Raw genomic sequence first — 18,163 nt, 5'->3', positions numbered from 1 at the left:
CTACTGGCAAATTAGCACAATAATAAAGTAGCCGAGTTAATAGAACCATTTTAGCGAGGGCTGTCCGGCCATTGAGGGCTAAAGGGTGGGAATGCCTGAAATGGTTTTGGGCCCTCATGCCAAGCAAGGCTGTGCAAAGGTTACCCTCCTAAAAGTCAAGCGTGGTATGGTATAACTGAATCTCCGGATACCGAAGTTCCCGCTCCCTGCTGACGAAGGGGTGTTTCGCCTAGGTAGACTGGGCGGGCATGTGGAGCAGGATTGAGGGGGAGTATACAGCAGATTTCTTCTAATTAATTCGCAAACCTGCAGCTGCGGTGAACTCGTATTGGGGTTTGATCTAAGATGATGTCCCGGTGATATCTGCATATCACGAAACAGAATGGGCCCTATCCACTAGTGGTATACCGCAAACTCGTCCCTCTGTCCGCAGTCAGATGGCCAGGGGTTCCATCTCAAGAGTGAATGACAGAAGTAACAGAGAATACCCCTGCCTGGTCTGGGAATGAGGCAGAGACTTCTCGACCCAGTGAACACAAGGAAGATGTGTGGCCACATCAGCCTGTATGAACCGACCCCGTATGCGGTCTTGGACATGGAAGACGCAGCAGACATTCTGTGACTTACTGCGCCCTCGAACAGATCCATTCTGATCAACATGGATCAGCTCTGGGAGGAAGCTGGCATATCGATCAGGAAGAATTTTCCCAAGTATTTTGTAATTTTCACCCAGTATTAATATTGGGTACTATGATGTTAATTGTAAGGCGTCACTGCCCGGTTTGCAGCGAGAGACCAGAAGGGATATTTTGCATCAAGGGCTTGGCTGACATTGCTGGGAAATCGAGGCAGTTCAACCCCAGTGAGAAAGTGTAACAATTGCACCTCCAGAGAATTAGATGGAGCACTATCACCCAGGCAAGAAGGTGACTGAACTTGTCGCCCTCACTGAGTACTTTTGCCACGTGAGGTGTAAAATATAAGAGCCTTAGGTGCGCTAACAATGCAACATATGATATTTTGGCTGTAGTGAATTGGGCAGTCAATGCGGGATCACGATCATCTGCCTTCCCCAATTCGGTAAGCTGTCGTTCAGCAGCTGTAATCTGTCGAGCAACCGCCAGACCCTCGCTCTCTGCTGCATGCAGTCCCCTCAAAGCAGAGAATCCAAAGGATCACAGTTTTGTGACGAAGACCATTCAGAGAGCATCACAGAAATGTCCCTGGTCAGAGTTAGGAGTGAATATGCACCAGAGGAGTAAAGTGTATATGCACCCTAGGAGTAAGGGTCAAGCATCTAGACGGCCGGGGTGTGATGCGTCCTGTGTAGAAGAAAGAATTTTATGTTCATGAAACTAAAGATTTGATAAACTTGGTAGAATTCTAGTTTTTTTGTCTGTTCCCAGTCATACTATCATTTCTGCCAGAGTGAGTCTAGGGGAACCACCGATAAGTCCCGAATGGCTTTGTAAAGCCAGGTAATGAGATGCCGGTCATCCCCCATTTAGTCGGTCTCAGACTTGCAGTGTTTTCCATGTTGAATGCACTTTGAGAAAAAGCATATATATACACAAATGTATACACATTTATATATTTATATATATGAATTTCAAGACCCTTCTGGTATGGTCACGTCCACCATGCATGTTGGTGCCTCGTCACGGGTACAAGGCCCTGTACAACATTCCGATCCAGATTTTGGAGAACCAGGCAGGCAGGCACTATACAGTGTACAATATACATAGTTAAATTACAGTTGAGAGTTCTGAACTTAAAGTCTCTGAGAATTGCCAGTTCTGGTTAGCTCTGTATTCCAGAAGTCCCATGGCAGCTATGCAAACCATAACTCTCACATCAAATTAGTTTCAGCCCTTACTCATCTAACTGGCTGTACTATTGACCTTACAATTTCCATCTCCTCTATTTTAGTCAAGAGACCCTTGGATGTAGCCTGGTCTGACCACTCACTTATTCCTTTTCGCATGACAAATGTATTTAAAATCCCGGACCGCAGGCCATCTTTCCCAACCTGATCTCCGATTTCATTGTCCCGCTCACCATTGATTCCAGAACCTACATACTGCTCGGCAACCTCAACTTCCAGCTGGAAGACGGAACCAAACTCTGCTCCACAACACTCCTTAAGTGCCTAAGCAACATGTTAGAACCTGTGTATTGTGAAAGTGATTTATTGTTTTTTTTCTGTGTAATGGACAAGTTGTTGTGATGATGTTCTGGTGTTTTACCGTGAGTGTGAAAGCGTTTGTAATTTCTGTAGTCATTGGTAGAGAATGGATCTTGGTGAATAAGATATAGAATGTTGTGTATTTCTTTTGTGCAGGAGGTTATGTTGATTGTTGTACATTTTCCTGTGACTGCAGTGTATTTGTTGTACCAAATGGTTTGTGTGGACTTTGTGTGAGGCATTTACTGTGGGAGTGGTGCATGCAAGAGCAAGCTGACTGGGAGATGGAATTTGTGTTGCAGAGTATAGTAGATGTGTGTGGTAGCCAGCTCTTATTGCCATGTATTTCTTTGTTTGTATTCTGTGCCCTGCTGCTCAGCCAGAGTGAGTGTGATGTCATTGAATGTTTGTGTACCTGGTGGAGTGAATGTCAGTTGGTGTGTGTGGGCTGAGCAGCTGGGATGCTGCTTCCGGTGGGGCTGCTACCTTACCAAAAATACCTGTAACCTATGCCTCCTACTTGAAACCAAAGACTACATTTTAATCTTGTTTCGTCATCTACGCTGGCTACCCTGATTCTTACTATTCTACATTGGCAACAAGCGGAAAATTGGCCTAGTGTGAAGAAAATGCCACTCCTTGAACAGGAGAGGAGATCAGGTTAAGACTGGAGTGTAACTGAATCCATACCAGAGACTAAGAAATTAAAAGAATTACTAAGAAAACCTTTTATAAGCCTGTCATATTAATGCAGCTGGTAGCCCCACCAGTGTCTATTTCCATCAGACAGTCCACAGACCAGGGCATTTAAACAGGCATACAGCAGATTGAAAGTCCTGCTGCTGAGTTACTTTGGTGCCTGCAAAGACTTCTACCATCTGTCCTGCTGAGGAAAAGTGCAGGAAGCATTTGAAGCTAGCCTTACAGCTAACCTCTGTTATTGACATTGGTGGATTCCTACATCTTTCTGATTTATTTGCAATATTGACTCTGCATTCATCTTTGTCTACGTGGACAGCGGTGACATTGGAAAGTTGGATTGGCAATGTTGAGCTCTCTCAGCACTGTGTATTCAGAGCCCACACGCAGTTTGAAGCCTTGCGGTATGTAATTGCCAGTTCCTGTGTACAGTTTAGCATGAACCTTGCTGAGTTAAAGTTGAAAATCCACAGGCAAGTGCATTTTCAAAATCTGTCATGGCAGCCTTCTTTTTTAATCTAAACAACTCTGACTCATTCTCGAGCTACTTACCTCGAGTCTTAAGGAGCCGCGTGGGAGGATGAATGCATTTTGCATCTGCAAGGCATTTTATAGAGCTCAGACCTTCGAAAAGGTGGTATTAAGTATAGGTGTATTGGTGCCACTAAGAAGATTCACACATCAAATCTCCCTATCTCCAATTATCATAACGGTGCTGTAAGGTGTGGAGAACCACAAAACTCCACAGAAGAAAGTGTCAGCTAACATAAACTCAAATTGTTCCCCAGCACACGTAAATTAAAGCTATAGTTTTCACGTTTGTTTAAGCATACTACAATAAGCAATGTGTCACAGAATAAGTCACAAGTATGTTCTTCTCTCTTTTTTTTTTTTTGGTATTTATTCATGTAGGCCTTCACAACAGCTTCCAACAGCCAACACTTGTTTCGTCGCGTAAAGGAATGTAGTTCTGCGACTTCCTCAAGGCTGCATAAGTATAAACATACAAAAGGCCAATGTATTCAATCAGAATTAGCTTAGTCGTACTCAGTATAACAGTAAAGTAACTTGTGCACTATATGCTAACACATAGGTGGGCTTATGTGTTCTAGAACATTCCAAAAATTATATATACATCAGATAGTGGAAAAAAAACTTATTAACAGCGATGTTGCAAAAAAGTCAAAACTATAACCCAAATTAAGATGGAGAGGACAAAAGGTTCGAACTGTGAGGAGAAAACAACCGTGTAACATTATATGTTTTCATATTATATATATATATATATATATATATATATATATATATATATATATATATATATCTTTATTGTACTTCTTTTTTCCTTCCCTTTTACTTCAATAAACTTACATTTTTTCAAACTGACATTGCAAATAACAGTGCTTTTTATTTTTGTTTTTAAAACATAGATAAAAGGCATTGTCATTTACAATGCCACTAGCTTAAACTCGCGTAAATTTAAGACCTATTGCGCATTGAAAATGCTTGTTTTCAATGGGACAAGGCAGAGCACAAAACTCGGAGTGCCTGCAAACACAAAACAAACTCGACAGCCTTAACTCATTTGGTTATTTCGAGCCAGCCTCGTCCCCACCGAGTGCCCCCTCCCCCCCGGGTTATGCAGCAGCCATGTGAAAATAGACCCAGATGCTGCAGTTTTCACAAATTTCTCAACCAGAACACCAACTAGTGAAATAAACACTGGAATTAATTCTAAGGTAAGATAGGAAGTGTACCAGAAGGGTCGACCCTTTGTCACCACTCACACAGAAGCACGATCCTTAATGTTTGGAAAGTATTCCCTCACAGTGAACAGTTGAAAGAAAACAAACTGGAGCCCGGTGAGTGATTGCAAGGGAGGGGAGGGAGAGCAGTGAGTGGGGTGGAGGAGCTGGGAAAGACAATAAAAGCAAAACCAGCGCGGCGCTGGTAATGTATGCGGGGTGGTGGTGGGAGGGAAGTGCACGGAACAAAACAACAGAACTCGGAGTGCCTGCAAAGACCAAACAAACTCGACAGCCTTAACTTATTTGGTTATTTCGAGCCAGCCACGTTATGCAGCACTATGCCCTGCTACTACTATCAGCTGCCACCAGCCATTACTTGTATCATGTCCTGGGGGCAGTAGCCTTACACGTTATAAGAAGTACCATTTTGGGTAGTGCTGGAATCACCAAACTGAATCTAGCACTCTGTTGTTAAGCAGCATACCCCAATTATATAGAGAACCTCCCCTAAGACTTGTAACACGAGTCTAATAGAGGGCGGGTATGTCCTTTTACGTGAAAGTGTAGGAAAGAAAACAGAAGTGCAGAGATTTTTATGAAGATATGCGAGGAGAAAGTTAGCTCCAGCCCTCACTAGCGCCTAGAAGCTGAACTAGGGCCCAGTTCAGCTGTGCAGGGAGGCTCTGGGTACAAGGGCCCTCTCCGGCCCCAGCTTGGCGCTCGGTGTCGCTGGCATTGCCTTTTAGCCTGGAAGGAGCGCCGCAAGAGCTTCACCACTCTTATACGGCCGTGCCAGAAAGCTGAATCATTAGCAGCGGTGCATAGCTGCCAGGCAGGGCGAGGGCGGCCGTCACGTGTTAATCTGGGCGGGAGGCCCTTTCGGAGGTGCCCACCTAGGCCATTGTACATGGTGGGACACCCCTTCCTCGCAGAAGCGTTCCAAGCTACCGGCGCTGTGCCAGGGACATCCTCACGATGGAAATCTTTGCATGTTCCTTCACTGTCTACAGTCAGAAGTACCTAAAAAAAACATTTGCAATGCAATAAGTCCTTTTGTGTGCATGCAGTCCGTGGCTTATTATTGGGGCAATAGGCGGACAGTCGACGCTTCGTTGGCCAGGAATCAACAGAACATGCACAGTGACGTGAAAGCAGCTTCACTTTAATGAAAAAAAGCCTACACCAAGTAATGAAGGGGACAGTGTAACACCGCACGGAAACGATCCAGTCCAGATGGGCCGTACCAAAAGGAGACAGGGTGGTAACAAAAAAGCCTCATTTTCAAACGGAGGCCAGCGTTTAGCATAAATGATGAAGCCAGCCAATGGGAATGATGGGCGGGGCTTCAAGTCCCCTTCTGAAATGGTATCGATTACAATAAGCCTCGCATAGCGGGGAGCGCATGCGTGCTCTAGTGCTAGGTCTGCGAGACCTAAAAAGTGAGGCTTTGTCTCCATATTGGAGTCTGCAGTGCCAATTGGGACTTTTACGATGACTTGATGTCATCGTGAATCAGGGAGCCTCAACGATTGTATTTCCGCAATTTGGAGCGGCGTTTCTGGAAGCATTTTGGTAGTGAATGTTTACCTCCTGCTGGGAACTGGTACAACATTTGAAATAGAGAAGGGACTATCATTCTCATTGCCATGGTTGTTCGGCGACCATTATGGATACAGTCCAACTTCAAATTGTTAACTGACTAAGGTCTGCGCATTAGCATCATTCTGGAAGGCTACTAAGAGGTGGTAAGATTCGGGTGAGAAACCGCTCACCGGGTATGTTGTTTTAAACGCCATGCCAGTATATGTTTTAAGTTCTACTCTGGATTTGCTGCTGATTTATTTATGTAATGCTGCATTTTCCCTTTAAGTGATGATATTGCCTGTCTTAATTTACTATTTCAGCCTTTTCTTCTTATTTTATTGCGGTTCTCTATATTTTACAATGGTTGGCATTTTCTGCAGAATTGCCTTTGCCATGTTTACTTGTCAGCTTTGGTATGCTGAGGTGTAAACCTCTATATATTGTTATACACCTGTGGGAGTGTTGCATCTGTGTGTGTGAGTTGCTTTTTAGATTAGGCTTCTGTTTTTCACCCATACATTACGTGCTTTTACCTGTGCTGGGATATGTCGGTTTGTATGCATCCCAAACTAATCTTTGTTTGTACTGATGATGGGGCAGCACCCCATTTCCCAAACCTTATTTGTTAGGTGTACTTATGATGTTGAGACATGTTTTTGCACTCAAACTTTTCTTGCATTTTCTAGTGGTGGGACATGTTGTTGAGCTCAAACCATTTTAAGGGGGTATGTTGCTGCCCCAAACGTTTCTTGCATTTTCTGGTGATGGACATTGCTGGACTGGCCATTTTTGGCAGGTTTTTCATTGACTTTTTGGTCTCCTGTTTTTTACTTCGTTTTTGCTGGTTCATTGTTAAAAGGCAAGTGCTCCGACTGTAAAGTGTGTTATTATTGGTTTTCTCTGCGAGGCATATTTTACTGGTAAGTCCCTAGTACAGTGCACTTTGTGTGCCCAGTGCTTGTAATCAAATGCTACTAATGGGCCTGCACCTCTAATTGTGCCACCGACACAAGTCGCCTTTCAAATGGTTCTCAGACCTGCCACTGCTGTATCTGTGCGCAGTTTTTACTGCCATATCGACCTGGCAAGTACACCCACTTGCCAGGCCCTAACCTTCCCTTTCCATACATAATAATAATCCACATTTGTAAAGCACAAACAATCACCCGTAAGGGTCTCTAGGCGCTGGGGGCCGCTGGGAAGATTAAGCAAGCTATTGCCCAGAGTCACATGGTGCTGGACTAATCTGCCGCCGGCGATCGAACCGTGATCCCCAGATCCCGGAGTCCGTCGCCCTGGCCGCAACGCCACATGTTTCATCATCAGGCATTGCTCCTCGTCGGGGTGGCGCTGCAGTCCTCCACGGGCCCCGGGAGAGGGCTCTTTATCGGAGATCTTTTTAGGAGACGCCGCAGTTGTGCATGTGGGTGTGTGGGCCTTAAAAAGTGTGAAAATGATTTTAAATTACATAACTGGTACCTTGAGAACACACTTTATTCAGGGGTCCAGGAGGTAAAGAGTGCTGTGTGCATACCACGCTGGATATAAAGCACCTCCAAAAAACAAATATAATGGAGGGGAGAGTATTGCTCTGCTGCTTCCTTTAAAATTTCATGCGTGTATGTGAAGGTGTGGTTAACATGTTTCGCGCATTGTTGGTCCCTAGTGGATCCCGGTGCACTTCTTCAGGACCGTGTGAAGTGGAATAAAATAGTAAAAATAAGTTTCAGGGTTCAGGGACGGCGACACCCTATAGCCCTATGGTACCTATAGCAAGGTGGTCTAAATAGCACAATGGAATATTTTTTTTTTTTAATTTTTTTTTTTTTTTTTTTTTTTAATTCTAAACGCTCCCTGTCCCCCCTTCTTCTTGTGTTTAGGTCATGTCTTGCACACAGGTGCTCTCCTTACGATTGTTGGTGGTGGGGCATTTACTTTGCATCACTCAATCCTAGGGCTTGTGTACTGCACCCATAGGGGCATAATGACATAAGATGGGGCACATGTATTGCACACATTTTCTGGAAGGGAGAGAATGTGTATGTGATTCTTTTTTGTATTTCTTCTTTCTTTATATGTACGTTTTTATGATGATGATTGTTTCCTTTTTAAATGTATTGTTGTTTGTTATTGTTTCCTTAAAGGAGGGAGGTGAGTGGTGTCCTGCTCGTATTGCCATGTATTTTTCTTCTTTTGTATTATGTGCCCTGCGAATGTATGACGGTATTCCGCAAGCCGGAATCCCGCTGTGCTTTTACGGCGCCGTTATTAGAACGAATACGTGTTTAGTACATATTCGTTCAGCACGCAGACTGTTATAACGACTTGTCCTAGGGGGGCGCTGCATTTTGGAATAGATTAATTTACTATTCCAACTCCAGTCTGCGCAACAGTAGGGAAGGTGTTGGCCTTAAAATCCAACACCATTCTACCAATGTACCCCCTAAGGCAAGCCATTTTTTGGGTCATGTTTCTTTATTAAAATTTTTATAAATGATATATATATAGAAAAGTAATGCACAACAGTCCATTGACAAAAAAAAACAATATTAGTACACTATGAAGGAGGAAAGACTTATACAGAATACTTGAGAGGAAGGATAAGAGGTCCTATGGAAGATAAGAAACAGATAATAGGAGAAAAGAACATAGTGTATAGTATGTTTAAGAATTCATAACCTTCGTCGCTAACAGTCATGGAATAAATTAAATAGATTGAAATGTGGGAAGAAATTTTTATCTGTGAAACATTAAATATGATGAACCTTGATGATGATAGAGAGTCATAAAAAGAATCATAAATAGATAAATACACAAATAAATAAAAAGATAAATATATGAGGGGATTTGCTCCTGATCTTGTAATCGGTATATTAAACGTTCATGGGATGCTGTCTGGATCATTGCTACCATCCAGTCTTCTTGCATAGGGAGGCTGGATGATTGCCACTGTCTTAGGATACAAATACATTTTAGCTGTAGAAAATGCAGTGTGAAAAAGACGACGTTGTGGACGTGTAATATCAGGACAGTTGTCAAGATGATGCAATAAGATATTGGGAGGAGTAAGGAGCAGAAGGGGCATGGTTTCCTTAAGGTTATCCCCTACATAAGCTCAAAAACATTGTATAGAGGGATATTCACAAAGTATATGAGGTAGGTCACAATTAACACCAGGACACCTCCAGCACTTAGAATGGGATATTAATCCTGTTCTTTGTAATTTTCAGAGGCGTCCAATACCAATCATGTAAAAGTTTAAAAAAGGCAAAATGTCAACCGTGCCTCCCGAGTACCTCTGTCAAGGGCTTCCAATACGTCTGACCAAACGTCATCTTCAGTGGTAATAAGTAAGCGCCCCTGCCATTTCTCACGAAGGGTTTTAAGAAGTGTTTGTGAGTATAAATGATTATTTAAAACACTATACAGACCTGAAAACACTCCTTGTATGTCTTCCCCAAGTAAGGAGATAATTCAATATTGGTGAAGAGTCTAATGTCCAGGGAAGTGACCCAGACAGCGCTTTAAACATTGCTGTAGTTGAAAATATCGCAAAGTCTGGTGAATTGGGAGGTCAAATTCCTCACAAAGAAGGTCAAAGGATTTTAAATCTCTATTTAATATAAGCTGATCTAGTGTCTGAATTCCTCTCCAAACAGACCAGTGAAGCGCATGACCTTTTATTCGAATACTCTCATTACCCCAAAGTGGAGCTTTATAGTGTAAACGATGAGCATTCCGAAGAAGACGATGCACTCGATGCCATGCTTGGTGTGTAGCTTGGATCACAGGATGCGAAGGGGATGCAAGTTACAGGTACCATATAAAAAGTTAAGGCTATCATCATGATTAAGTATAGAATATTCCGCTGTAACCCATTGTGGTGGATCAGTCATTCCTGGAAGCAAGTAAACTATTCGAAAGAGATGCAGGGCGAGAGAATAATGTTCAAGGGATTGCAAACTCAAACCACCATGGGAGCGGCGAGCGATCTGTTTGGCAGGAGCTAGACAAGGACGCATAGATCCCCAGACAAAAGCCCGAATACGGGCATCTATTCGGCGCAGTGTAGACAAAGGGATTACAATCGGAAGCATTCCAAGAACATAAGTAAAGCGAGGTAAAGTGACCATCCTTACGGCCTGTACTCTTCCCCACATGGAGAAACCTAAGAGGAAGTATTTTGAAAAATCAGTTTCCATTTGTGATATAAGGGGGGAGAGATTATCTGAGACCATACCTATCAAACCTCGGTTAATCAATTTACCCAGATATTTTAGATGAGACGATTTCCAACAAAAGAGATATTCATCCATTGATGCGTTTGTGGTGCCGGAGGAGAGCGGAAGGGCCTCACTTTTATCCCAATTTACTTTGTAGCCAGAATGGACTGCAAAGCCATCAATGATCTCAAGTAAGGCTGGCAAAGAATGAGGAAGATCTTTTAAAGTAAGAAGAATGTCATCAGCATATAAATACAGTTTAGATTCCCCTCCTGCTTGTAGGTATACCCTGAATCCGCTATGAATGACGAATAAGTGAGGCAAGAGGTTCCATCGCCAGCAGAAATAAGAGGGGATCAAGGGGGCAACTTTGGCGAGTACCCGTTTGAATTGGAAAAGGGTCTGAAAAAAATCAACCACAATTAACCTGAGCTACTGGATTTTCATATAACAGGCGAACTTTAGAAATAAATTGTTCACCTAAGCCAAAGCGTTTCATAGTAGCAAAGAGATAACCCCAGTATAAATAATAGAATGCCTTTTCTGCGTCCAAGGAAAGAGCCACTGCATCTTCCGTTAGCTCTTTTGCGGTCCATAAAGTATGAGCCAGAGTTCGAAGGTGATTCCTAGAGGAACGACCTAGACCAAAACCAACCTGAGAAGGATGTATGAGGGATGGAATTACTTTGGGAAGTTGTGTAGTCAGAATACTTGCCAGAATTTTAACATGTCCATTAATAAGGGAAATAGGACGGTAGCTGCCACAAGCAAGTGGGTCCTTACCTGGTTTGGGAATGACTGCAATCAATGCCCTATTAGAAATGGGCCAAGTGATGCTGTCTGAACAGCCTTGTGAAAATCAGAGTATAGAGTGTCAATTGTATCCTCCCCGGGCCATTTATAGTACTCCACAGGAAAATAGTCTTCTCCTGGGGATTTATGGTAAGGTAATTTGGCGATGGCTGCAGCAATTTCTTCTTTGCTGAAGTCACCACCAAGTAAGTTTCTACCTTCATCTGCAAGCCGTGCTAATGATTTGCATGCTGAACGAATGCGTACTAGAGACACAGTAGTTCTATTGCCTGAGCTGTGAAGGCTTTGTTGTTAAGGACATTTCCCGAGCCCTGCTGCTCAGCGACAGTGAGTGTGAGGTCATGGAATGTCTGTGTGCCTGGTGGAGTGAATGTCAGTTGATGTGCGCGGGCTGAGCAGCTGGGGTGCTGCTCCCGGTGGGGCTGCTACCACACTACTTACAACACCTGTAACCTATGACTCCTACTTGAAACTGAAGAATAAACTTTCATCCTTTTTCATCATCTACGCTGGCTACCTTCATTCTTACAATTCTACAATGTAATTTTCCTGTAGTCAGTCAGTGAGCTCATTAATAAAAGCACTGATCGAAAATTAACATCTAGATTCAAGTGCGCTGTTGTATTTTTCTTGTCCTAAACTACAACCATACCATTTATCCTTTATTCTAAAATGTACCTTGACTCTTTTGAACTCTTTCAAATCTTTATTTTAATGTTTCTTTGTAACAAATTTCCAAGTTATATTTCTCTGTAACCCCTTTTCTCTGTAGTGGTTTATTGGTTAAATTGTTTCCTCCTTCAGATGTCTGTAATGACCTCTCCAGTCCTACCTGAGCTTTAAACTTTAAAAAGAGTGAGCTCCAGGCACTGCATGGTCATCACTATCTTTTACCGAGACCTCTTCCTCTTAGTGTAAATAAGACCACATCTTTACCCACGCTACCTGACCTACTACATCTCACTGTAACATGAGCCCGCTTTTCCCAAGGATTGGCCCCTTATGTTCCCTCTTTAAGTACCCGAATGATTCGCCAGCTACTAAAGCTTGCTGAATGAATATACACTGGATCGGTGAACAAAATCACCTTTTGTAAATGCAGGATTCCCGAGGGGCTCAGAAACCTAGCCTGAACCGGCGAGGACTTAAGGCCACCCTTTCAGCCATCTCGGCAAAGAAGTGTTTCAAGAGGTGTTTGCAGCATGTCTCACACTAATGAGTTACGCACTACAAAAGGGGCCGTTTCCGACTGCTCAGTGCCTGCAAAGACTGCGCTTCCTTCGTCCGGTTGAAGAGCATTGTCTTAACAGTGTCATTGTGTAGAATGTGTTCATACGGGTTATGCTTCTTTATTACTAGTCCACAAATGTGTGTACTTTTTTTTAAAGATAAATGAAATCTCTAGCGCATTATTCGCCTCCTAGCTATCATGTCTGGTAAACTATTTGACATGATAGCAGGAGACTTTACAGTTTTTTATTGGGAAATAACCCTTTTTTTAAAGCGTCCTGTTTTTTTCTAAATGTGCACCTCAGGAAAACATAAGAAACAAAAGGTAGTGGAAGGTAAAACCCGAGCCTACATATTCAGCAATGGCCCACTTTGTATATGCTAGTTGGGATTAGTAATAACATAGCTAACATGCTTGAAGAGTAAAGAGGCTCGCAGTAGTCTAATAGCGACGTAATCAGTGTTGTAGCATGTGAAACTCTTCCGGATAGAGAAAAAATACAGATTAACCAACATTCTCTCCGTCGTTCCTCAGAAACATGCCAAATGCAAATATTTACTTCTATTCATGTATATGGTTTGATACCTGCAAACTATTCATGTTGCTTCTTTCCAACAAATATTGTTTTTTTCATGTCTACAGCCCGAGTTAGGGGACTTGGAAACCTGGCAGGAGAACACAAATGCCTGGGAGGAAGAGGACGATGATTTACAAACTGAGGAAGTTTTCCGGTATATTTTCAATGAATATTTACCTAGATCTCAAAAACAATTCTAAGGATTTAACATAAACATTAAAAAGCTAGATGTTTATATTATTTATCCCATCCACCTCCATCCAATGAGTTGACTTATGAAGGATATATTTTCCACCAGAGATTACTTCCACTGCTTAATTTGAGCAGGTAGGGGCCACTGGCACCTATTTTTAAGCACTGGCACTTATTTTCTGCATCATTTATTTACCGAGTGCAAGAGAGGGAAATTGCACAGATCAGAAAGAAAGCCACACCTTCACAAAAGAAAAAAGTAGAAACCTGCAGGAGTTCGATAAGGGGGGAGGGAGTGTCTTGTAGTGGATTTAAGAGGTATGAAGTGGTTTTAAAATGACCAGCCTCGATGTTCCACGCGCCAACATTTCAGGCACCGGAACACTTTCTCTCACAAATTAAGCAGTGGTTGTATCTCATGTGAGTACTGTTTTTCCCTCCGTACTACCCACACAGCTTGCTTCTTCAAGTTCTGCATGCCATCCCTACCGCTTTCCAGCACCCCTTGGATGCAGGGGTGCTGGAATATTTTCAGAGTGGGAGTGCTGGCATCAATGTTACATCACCAGATTTGTAGGGATTGCATAAAATGCAAGCGTCACACTAAGAACATGTACAGCAAATGTGTGGTATGTAGCCAGTGCTGCAGACTGTCACAAATATATTACTAAAACATGGTGTGGTAGTGCATTTTATTTTACAAAAAACGCCTTTTCCCATTTAAAAGGCAACTAAGTTCACAATGATATGCGGTTTTATGATTAAACTATATAACGCACAAAGGATGATGTGTGGAATCAAGTTTCAGCAAATATTTATCATTTTTGCTATACCAAGAAATCCTATTAAATTTGTATTTGAATCAGAATTCTGAATTGCAAAAGCTACAGAATTACATTTGTGCTGTCTTAAGGTAAACCCCTCTTTCTATGTTCAAAGAATATGCAGCAATTTGTCAGAAGACATCGCCTGACATTCGACCTTTCTTTGGACACAAAGCAAATGTGACAATATTTAAAGGCATCTTTATTGTTCATTTTACCTTCAGAACTCCAGCAAGTTTATTTTTTTGGGCAGAAGGGGGTTACTGCAGCCCGCCCGCTCCCCTAACTCCAGCGCCTATGCTTGGATGGTGTAGTGATAGTGGCATGAGCCCTGATACTAGGATTTTGGGAACACTCCAAAGCAGTTTTATTACAAATGTATTGACAATTCCATTTATCACTGTTTTCACATGCTGATGTACTGTTTTATGTAGTAACCAAAGAGAGTCTGTACGTTTTGTTTGGACTATCTTTCCACTCTTTCTATTAGGTAGAAAATAGAACGTCTTCTTAAAATAACCCTTATCCACCAAAGTCTCCCTTGGTGGCATGCTTCATCATAGGGTTCTTTCCGTCCTGCTGCGGAACTGGGCATGCTGCAACTGACTAATACGTGGGAGCACTTTGGTCATATACTATGAAGAATGGGGCGGTATAAGAGTGGGAGGATCTTATCTAATGGGAAATAACGTTAAAAATACCTGGCTAAGGAGGGGAAATGAATTATTCTTCATCTAGCTGATATGGTTAAAAAAGGAGAAATTAAGACATACGGCTATGTGCATGTATTTCAAAGGTCTACATGTTTCAAGCCCTACTCCAAGGCTTTTCGTCAGGACCACCAAATGAACCCTTGTGCCACTCCAATTGGAAAACAACTCTTGTGAGAGTATCCAGTGTTTAGCCCGTGGCATATTAAATATGTGCATGCATATGAACTTGCATTATATGTATTTTCTTCGGTGATTCGGAAATTTGTTTTCATCCTATCTTTAACATAATCCGTAGCCAAGAGGAATATTAACGTTTAGTAGACTGTTTGGTCTACATGGCTAACATAGTATATAGTACGTCTAACAGCAAATGTTTTACGTTAAATTTCAAGCAGAGAGTACTAATAAACTTTTATACACGACGATGATGGCGATCCCCCCAGGAGATCCAGACATGATTCTTTATTCACCTGGGTCGTCACTACCAGAAGAAACATCACATATCCTAAGGTCATCCAAATAGCTGCCACTTCCCAAAATGTTGATATGCACATCCTCTCTGAGGACGACGATTCCTTGTGAAAACCTTATCTAAATCCAAGCGGACATTGCAGTTCCTGCCCATGCTCAAGGAGATGCTAAAGTGGGCCACTGGCACCTTCAAAGAACCGATCAAGGCCAGGGCGGTAACCCCCTTGGGTAGACACAAAATTTAGATCTCCCATACATTTGAAGTGAAGTCATTCCAGATTCTGTAGTAGTACAAATTACTCTCAGGTCCCGGGCTATGCTCCTCGGCCCGGTAAAGTGAGCAAAAACACTAGATGCTGGAGGGGAAAATGGTGTGGTCTGACTGGAGAATCGCCAACTCTGTCGGCCTACTCTCCAGGTCCAACGGAGCACACTGAGGTTAGTGATCCCATAAAACACCTGCCTATTAAGTTTAACAAGAGGGGGAAGAGTTGGTGGCAGAGATTAGATGTATCTCAAACGCCACCATCCTATGTTCCCTGGGCGCTTTGGATACCGCTGCTTGTGGAGTCAATACAAGTGCCTTGATTTAGCCCATGTCTGGCTCCACATTTCCATCTTTAAGCCTGTAGTTCTGTATTTGCTCAACCAGCCCTTTGATGGGGAACATTCCTGCAGTCTCCAGGTTAACAGAGTGTTAGATAGTATAAAAAAAGACACTGACACGTCCAAGTCCATGGGTACCATCCAACCCTAGAGGCTCTTTTTGGACTCATTAGACCAAGGTAGGCTAACTACTTCTCTCGAGCCTACCTCTTCATTTCAGAGATCGCAGCAGTAGGCCAACCAGCAGTGCACACCACATGGCTACAGCAGGTGTACCTACAGTAGTAATAACATCATATGTAAGGAAAAAGGGAGCTCTGGCAAAGAAGCCTCCACCACCAAACCTAGACTCCATCCACCTTTCCTGATCACATAACACCTGCCTTAGAGGGAGACTCCAGTATTTCCTTCCATGGTGCAAGAAATAACATCCAACAACTTAGTCTTAGCAGTGGTTCACCCAGGCTGCTAGCTTCAACTTCTCACACTCCTTACCAACATCCCACCACACAAACGCAACCTCAGCATCAACCCCTTTAACCTCCTAGAGAAAGAGGTTCAAGCACCTCTTCAGAGATGGGCTATAGAACCAGACCCTCCCCACCTATTGGGCAAAGGGATTTACTGTCTCTAGTTTCTCATCCCCAAGAAGGACAGCCTCTTAAAGCCCTTCTTGAACCTCAGGCCCCTTATCCATTACATCATGTCCGAACACTTCTATGTGGTAACCTTACAGGATGTAATCCCTCTGCTGCATGAAGACGACTTTATGATGGAGTTAGACCTCAAGGACACCTGCTTTTATATTCCCATCCATCCCACCCGCTGACTCTACCTGCTCTTCATGGTTAGGTGGTCATTATTACCAGTTCAAAGTGATACCGTTTGGCATCACCATTACCCCAAGGGTCTTAACCAAATGCCTGACAGTAGTCGCTGCACATCTATAAAGAGGAGGCCTACACATCTTCCCCTACCTTGACGATTGTCTGATCAAGAGTGCTAGCAAGCCACAGTGTGTATAACACACCCAGGATACCATCTCTCTCCTCCACAGCCTCAGGTTCATCATCACTTCTAATTTGTTACTCCTCCAAATACAACCCTTCCTGGGGTCAACACGATACTCCATCACAGGCAATGTCTATTATAGCCAGCAAAGGGTCTCGGCCTGTCAACAGCTTGAGTGTCATCTTCAGCCAAATCATTATCTCGCAGTCAGAAATGTTATGCTCCTCCTCGGCATGATGGTCTCGTGCATTGCCGTAGTGCACCATGCCCGGTTACATATGCGTCTGTTGCAACAGTGCCTTTAAGCACAATGATCACAAGCCAAGGGTCTGTTATATGAGCTAGCATTTGTAAAGGCCATCATACACTGCCCTCTGCAGTGGTGTGATGCAAGGCAACCCTTCTCTGGACCCAATACCGCAAGTCACGTTCACCATGGATGCCTAACAAGGTGGCTGGAGAGCACATCTCATTTTCACTACAGAACAGGGAGCATGGGCTCCACATTAACGGGGGTCCCACATAAACAACCTCAAATTGCTAGCAGTTCTGTTTGCTCTCAATATCGTCCTACCTCTCATTCAGGGCAAAGTTGTATTTGTTAGGACAGATGCCATGACCACAATGTACTACGTATGGAAACAAGGTGACACTCATTCTCTTTACCTCTCCCTGTTAGCTCAGAACGTTTGGCATTGGGCACTCCACCACCACATTCATCTGATGATGGACTGTATTCCGGGAGTGGATACCGACCTTGCCGGCTTGCTGAGAAGGATGTACCAATTACTCCACAAGTGGGATTTTCACCCACAAGTTCTCCACAGCTACTTCCACTTCTGGGCATCCCACAAGCAGATCTCTTTGCAACCCATGAAAACACAAAATGCCCAAGCTTCACCTCCAAGTACCCACTGCATGGCCCATGGGCAACGCACTATAGATGAACTGATAAGGGATATTTGCTTATGCTTTTCCGCCTCTTCTTCCATTCATACTGCGGAAGATGCAGCAGTAATCGGAGACCCTCATCCGCTTAGCTCCCACCTGGGCCATACAGACCTGGTACTCAGCACTCCTCTATATGTTCTTCAGTCCCCCTGCAAAGCTCCCCAGTAGGTTGGACCGTCTCATCAGGAACCAAAGCCAGATCAGGCATCCAGACCCCATTCGTGCTGTTGCACCTGAAGTCCTAGAGTTTGGCTATCTAGGTCTCCCACAAGAATGTATGGATATCTTGTGTGAGGCTACTACACGTGGTTGTTATGCAGCCAAGTGGAAGTGAT

At 43.3% G+C, this 18,163-nt stretch overlaps 1 protein-coding gene across 1 annotated transcript in view; it reads left to right on the top strand.

Annotated features, from left to right (window-relative positions):
- Positions 1-18,163, top strand: part of EBAG9 (estrogen receptor binding site associated antigen 9) — a 185,544-nt gene that overhangs the window by 143,614 nt on the left and 23,767 nt on the right. Inside the window, exon 7 of the mRNA XM_085605081.1 lies at positions 13,126-13,214. Within this exon, the coding sequence (XP_085461207.1) occupies positions 13,126-13,214 (89 nt within the window). The remainder of the gene's footprint in view (positions 1-13,125; positions 13,215-18,163) is intronic.

Source organism: Triturus cristatus, chromosome 5_1, assembly GCF_964204655.1.
Source record: "Triturus cristatus chromosome 5_1, aTriCri1.1, whole genome shotgun sequence".
Taxonomy (NCBI): domain Eukaryota; kingdom Metazoa; phylum Chordata; class Amphibia; order Caudata; family Salamandridae; genus Triturus; species Triturus cristatus.
The sequence above is the reverse complement of the archived record's forward strand: the minus strand, read 5'-3'. Positions and strand labels throughout refer to the sequence as shown.